We start from the raw sequence: 6576 nt of genomic DNA, 5'->3' as shown, positions 1-6576 counted from the left end.
GAAAATAAAACTTGGGATATAGAAAGTATGGAGAATCTGAAAAAGAAACAAAAAAAAATACAAATAAAAAGCCCCCGAAATATTCTGGGTTGTTTTGAAAATTAAAAAAAATTATATAAAAAACAGATAAACAAACAAAACCTAATCACTAATTATATAAATATTAAATGATAAAATTAAAAAAAACATGAAATTAAAAAAATAAATAAACCAAGTAAACCAAGTGATCATTCTGAACCTAAGTTGGGATCTCAAACCCGTATCTATTAAATCCTAGACACGTGCTAAATCAAAAAAATTTAATTCTCAACTAATTTAATATTAATTAATCAAAGCATATCCAACAAATAAAATAGAAAAACCCAATAAAACCTTGATTATTTTCAAAATCAGTGAAAAATCTTATAAAAAATAAATAAAAATAACAAAGCATGGTTTTTAATTTCATAAATATTGCGGAATGAAACTTAAAAAACATAGCTTAAATAAATGGGAGGATAAAAAAAGGCACACCAGTGTGAATCTCTTGTAGCTTAAACCTGAGTTAATCTTTAAAATTCAAAGCCAGTGAAATCATAGATCCGAACTTAATCAAGAAGCTCAATTCTCAAACCAATCTGATATCAAATGATAGAATTAAAAAATATCAATTTTAAAATATGTTAAAGAAACAAAAATAGTAATAAAAATAACAATAATCAAATTTGGTAAGAAAACAAACTTAAGGATAATGAAATTTAAAAAAAAACAAAAATTTATTTCAAATAAAATAAATAGCATTTAAAAGAATAAGGACTAAATTTGAAATATTAAAAAATTAAAGAGGGTTAAATTGAAATAAAATTAACTTTAAAAATTCTTTTAAAAATTTATTCCAAATATTTAAGGATGGAATAAAAAAAAAATATTGATTTAAAGAAATAACCAAAAAAACCCAAAAAATAAAGATAAATAAAAATATTCACAAGAACAACAAAACATTATATAGAAAGTAAATACACAAAAAGAACAGAACCCAATCTTCAATTGAATAAATATAAAAAGATAAAAATAAAGAAATCTAGCTTAAACAAAAGAAAATAAAAACCAAGAAAATATGGTGTAAACCTCCTAAACTTGATCTAATCTATAAAACTCATGACTTGTGAAATTATAAATTTTAATATAATCAAAAAGCTTAATCCTTAATCAATTTAATATTGAAAAATAAAATTATAAAAAAAAATATCAACTTAAAAAACTTTTCAAAGTAACAAAAATAAAAAAAATAAAAAAAGAAGATTAAATTTGATTGGAAAAAAAACTAAAACAAGATGAAATTGTAAGAAAAAAAATTAGAAAATGATCTAAAAAAACAAATAGTAATTAAAAGATCATGAATCAATTTTTAAAGATAAAAAAATAAAAAATGAAATTAAAAAAAAATAATATTTATATAAATTATTCAAAATAAAAAAAAATAATCAAAATGACAAAGACCATATGTTAGGGGAAAAAATTGAAGGAGCTGGCTTTGAATCTTGAAGGGAGTGGTATGGAATTCAGGGTAGATAGAAAGAAGAATGATAAAAATGAACATAATGATAGAAAAAATAACGTGAGGTAATCTATCAAATTTACATCTTGAATTATAAGACTAGAATAATTTAATAAAAAGCAAGTTAAAATAAATTATAAAGTTTAATTTTTAATTAATCTAATGTTTAAAAATGAATTTTAAAAAAATATATTAAAAGGCATAAAAACTGGCTTGAATCAACCCGAATTAATTCGGCAAACTCGTGACCCAAGTCACAAGATGGAAATAATATTATAAAAAACAAACCGAAACAAATCATGAAGCATAATTCCCAATTAATTCGATATTTTATGATGAAATTAGAAAGAAAAACAATTAGAAAAAGAAAAAAATAAATTCATTGAATTAACCCGTCAAACTTGTAACCCTAATTATAAAAATAAAATAACCTTATTAAAATAAATTAAAAAAGTATAAAGTCCAACCCATAGTAAATCTAATATTGAATGGTATAATTGAAATTAAAAAAAATAAATTGTAAAACAAAACCAAATAAAGAAAACACTATTATAGTAATTAGTATTCTGTATGGAGGAATATATTAAAACCCCTCAGCTTTTAGTGTTTTTTGTTAATTGTTAATAATTAAATATTATTGTCCTAGCCAATAACAAAAATCTTATATTACAAATACTGATTTCACTAAATCTTTTTATTTTAGATTAAAAAATTATATTTATGAGGCTACAAAATTTTATAATCTTTAATTTTTTTAATATATTAATTTAGATATGAATAACCAATCTATCTTAAAACTTGGTTTAAAAAATATTTAGAATCTTTAGAATTTATTGTATTTTATTAATGTTTTATGATAGAAATAATAGATACAAAAAGAACATAAATCGTATTTGACTGGAGAAATGAAGATAAAGATAAAATTATAAAATAATTTTTTATATACAATATTTTTTATATTGAATCTATATCATTGTAAAATTAAATATATATAAAATATATTTTATTTATCTCTGTTTTTAAAGAAAATAACCAAATGGTAGTCCCAAAATAAATGGCCTATATACAATAAATGTTGTTTTTTTAATAATTTAAAATTAAAAAATATATTATTTGCAATGAATAAAATTAGGATTACGATCAAATTCTGAAAATACTACGTCATAAAGCAATTTTCTTCTAATTTTTTAAATAAAACATAATTAAAAATTAAAATTAAAATTAAAATTTCTAACCAGGTCGGACTCGACAAGAACAAAATCAGGATTGTGATTAAATTCTATAAATACTAAGTTATCAACCAATCTCCTTCTAATTTTTTAAATAAAACATAATTAAAAAAAAATATTTTTTAACTGGATCGAACCCGACAAGAATAAAATGGGAATTGCGATTAAAGTTTACAAATACGATGTAATCAAGCGATCTCCTTCTAATTTTTTAAATAAAATATAATTAAAAAAATAAAAATTAATTTTTTTAAAATCAGATCCGGTTAAATGCATTTAGGTTTAAATCAAATCCGGACCAACCAGAACGGTAAAGAGGGACTCTGCTGTTCACGTGAACAGTAGAATTTCCTTCTTCACTATTCACTCAATTACATAAACAGTAAAAAGTTTGCTTTCCATTATACAAGTACAGAACAGGAGGAAGAAAAATAAAAAAATTGCTTCAACTAAACCTGCGATTTCACCTTATTTTTTATGAATCCCATTCCCCCAAACACAACCACACCTTATAACTAAACATTGTATTACTGAATTTTTTACAAAAAAAACCATCAGCTGTTACAGAGCCAAATGCCCACTAAGGTTCAAAACTCAGGCCCGCATCCTAAAACCCAATCACATCACAAACTCCCAGTCTGAAACCCTAGTTTTCATGCTACCAAACACTTAACCACAGCCCCTATATAGACAATAAAACCTTCACAGCCTGATATCGTCTCTTAGCCTGTCCACCTCCATCAGATCTTAAAATCCCATCTTGAGTTCTCCTTTTTTCTCCCTTTCTTCATTGTTTAACTCCATTTCTGCTTATGCGTTATGGTGTTTTGGTACACAAGAGGCTGCTTTTATTCAAGAAAAGAGTGCTGTGATGAAGCAAATTGTTTGTGGACTAGAGTTTCTGATCTGGGCTTCTTCTCCCGGAACTTGATTACTAACCCTTGGCTGTCTGAGCACCCTTCTTTTTTCTCTCATTCCTTTTATATCCCACTTCTTTTTCCCTTGGTTTTGCTTCTTTTGGGTTTGTTTTCGTGGGATAAATTTGGTGTTCTGGAGAAAAAGATTTTCCTTATGGGCAATCGGGCTTATGATGATAACAGTTATCTTAGCGGATTTCAGTGAGATTATTAAGTCAATGATCTGATTGTTACACACACTGAAGCCCTTCTAATTAAAATCCATTTCGTGATCGATGTTTTTAATTTTTAATTTTTTGGCTTTAATGGATTTTTTATCAAAAGGGATTTGTTGCTATGAAGAGGTTAAGCACTTGAAATGTGTTGAAGGGCAGTGGACAGGTACTTGAGTACTTGCCGTGAGCTTTCTTTAATAACGACTTCTCCTTCCACTGAGCTTCTAATCCCATTTTAAATACATTGATCTTAGGTTTAATTTTGTTTTCATTGTTAATTATGTGTTAAGTCATTGTGGGCTAATTATGTGAAATGCTGCGCCCATTACCAATTCTGGGGGATTATCGGTTCCTCTTGGCATAATGGCTCGGGTGCCATATCCAGTTTGTGGCCTATCCTGATTAATGGCTGATATCAGTGCCATCTAATCCTGGAAACACCACATACATTTTCTTGTCTAACAAACCCTTGCTTATAATCAAAAGTGAGGCTGTTGGGTTGATTGAACCTGATCACTTAAGGGTTTTCTAGAATTAAAAGTCTAATCAAGTAAAAAAATGAAACCTGGACACCGACGGTTTCCGGAGCAGACATGGAAACCCTTTCTTATGTGCCCAACGGCTATTTTTTGTACAGCTTTGTACCAATTTCCATTCGGAATCCGGAACAGACATGGAAACCCTTGCATTTCCTTTCTATAAAAAGACTTCGTTAGGTAAACAATTTCACACTTTCTCTGCTAATCGGTTTTCTTCCAACTCCAAGCAAGTATTTCAAGCGAAAGCATGGAGCCATCGTCATCTGCTGTCTATTCAACTCAGTTTCTTGCCAAAAAGGTTACTGTAGAGTTCATTATTGTCAAGGAATCTCATGTTGGCTTACAAGTTAGTAGACAACAATTCCTGTTGGGACTGTGGGAGTTGGTGTTGAGAAATCATAGATACAAGCAAATGTTTACCAACGCAGACATCAGTTTATCTTCAGCCATGAAAGCTACTCTGCACTTCGCCATCTCTGATCAAGCTCGTAAACTCCACGGTGAAATTGACCACATATTTGTCTGCGTTCTGCACCCGAGGTTCAATATCATGACTGGAATTCATGTTGATGAGGATAAGGCGGTCTCGTGGGATGCTGTCGAAAACCCTGAAAATCCTGTATTGCCAGCTTGCAAGCCACCGATTCCATGCTTGAAGAAAGTAAAGATTAAGCAACAAGATCTGGGTTCCATGAATGAAGAGCAATGCTGTGCAATTTGCTTGCAAGACTTTCCTGATGGGTCTGAAGCTGCTACTATTTGATGCTCTCACCTGTTTCATTGCCATTGCATTGTCAAGTGGCTATCCAGGAGCACTTCTTGCCCTATGTGTCGTTCTAAGCTGCCAGTTGGTTGATTCAAGGACCAAGATTTGTTGTCTTTTTTGTCTTCTCTTTCCTTGTTTTAAGGAACAGTGCTATGTTGTTGTCAAACTGGGTCCATTGTGATTGGATTACGGTTCGATCAAAGTCTGGTCAAATTAACTAAAGTCCGTCAAAATCAGCTAGGTTGATTGTTTTTTATTCGATTAATATCTTTTCTAATTCAATTAAGAATCTGAACCAAATCAGACTTTGGATCAAGTTTTTTATGACAATAATGTTTGATTAAATTAGTTTAACGACTGAAAAGATCAAATTGTTAGTTTCTCCTGGTATCCAGGCTCCAGTGCCGAATAAATTATACCCTAGCCTAATTAATGGTTAATTTTGTTGACACAAGACGCGCTTCTTTTACAAAAATCTCTCAACCTCTTACTGAGAAATACTCATGAAGACAAAGTACTCAACCTGATAATGGTTAAATTAATTAAGTATTTTTTTAACTCATTTTTCATCTGAAAAATATTAAAAAAAAAATTTAAAAAAATTATAATTTCAATGTTCTGATAGCAAAGATAAAAAAAATTAAAAAATAAATTATTTTAATATATTTTCATTTGAAAAAATATTATCGAAAACACATCTTTCCACAGTAACAAATATTCAAGTTTTCAATTTTTTTTAATTTTTAAAATGGTATGTTAGAAATTAAAAAAATGAAAACTGATTTAATTATTTTATTGGTATGTTTTTATGTTAAGTTCAGGGGCAATTTCATGGTCCTCGAAGAAACAACCTGTGGTCACTTTATCTACCACTGAAGCTGAGTTTATAGCCGCTGCATCCAGTGCATGTCAAGCAGTTTGGTTAAGCAGAATCTTGCAGCAACTTAATCATGAACCACGGAAGTCTACAACAATTTATTGTGATAATAGTTCAACTATTAAGCTTTCAAAGAATCCAGTGCTGCATGGGCGTAGCAAATATATAGATGTTCGGTTCCATTTTCTTCGAGAGCTCACCAAGGATGAAGTCGTTGAATTGATTCAGTGTTCTTCACAGGAACAGGCGACAGACATCATGATAAAGCCTTTGAAGCTCGATGTGTATCCGAACCTGAGGGAACTATTGGGTGTTTATCCATTCATGGATATAAACTGATTGCTAATAGCACTTAGTTTAAGGGAGAATGTTAAGATTTTCTGTTAAGATTTCCTAGTTGTAAGTGTTAGTTATCCTTTATTGCAGATTGTTTCCATTATTGTTAATAAGACCTATTTTTTAGAAATAAGTTGTTTGATAAGATTTGACTTAATTA

General features: G+C 29.0%; 1 protein-coding gene across 1 annotated transcript; it reads left to right on the top strand.

Annotated features, from left to right (window-relative positions):
- Positions 1-3477: 3477 nt before the first annotated feature.
- Positions 3478-5533, top strand: LOC105120039 (uncharacterized). Its single transcript, XM_011018226.1, has 2 exons — positions 3478-5357; positions 5445-5533. Exon 1 carries the CDS (start codon positions 4685-4687, stop codon positions 5198-5200), a length of 516 nt encoding a protein of 171 aa, XP_011016528.1. The 5' UTR covers positions 3478-4684; the 3' UTR covers positions 5201-5357; positions 5445-5533.
- The last annotated feature ends 1043 nt before the right edge of the window (positions 5534-6576 follow it).

Source organism: Populus euphratica, unplaced genomic scaffold, assembly GCF_000495115.2.
Source record: "Populus euphratica unplaced genomic scaffold, PopEup_1.0 scaffold4399.1, whole genome shotgun sequence".
Taxonomy (NCBI): domain Eukaryota; kingdom Viridiplantae; phylum Streptophyta; class Magnoliopsida; order Malpighiales; family Salicaceae; genus Populus; species Populus euphratica.
The sequence above is the reverse complement of the archived record's forward strand: the minus strand, read 5'-3'. Positions and strand labels throughout refer to the sequence as shown.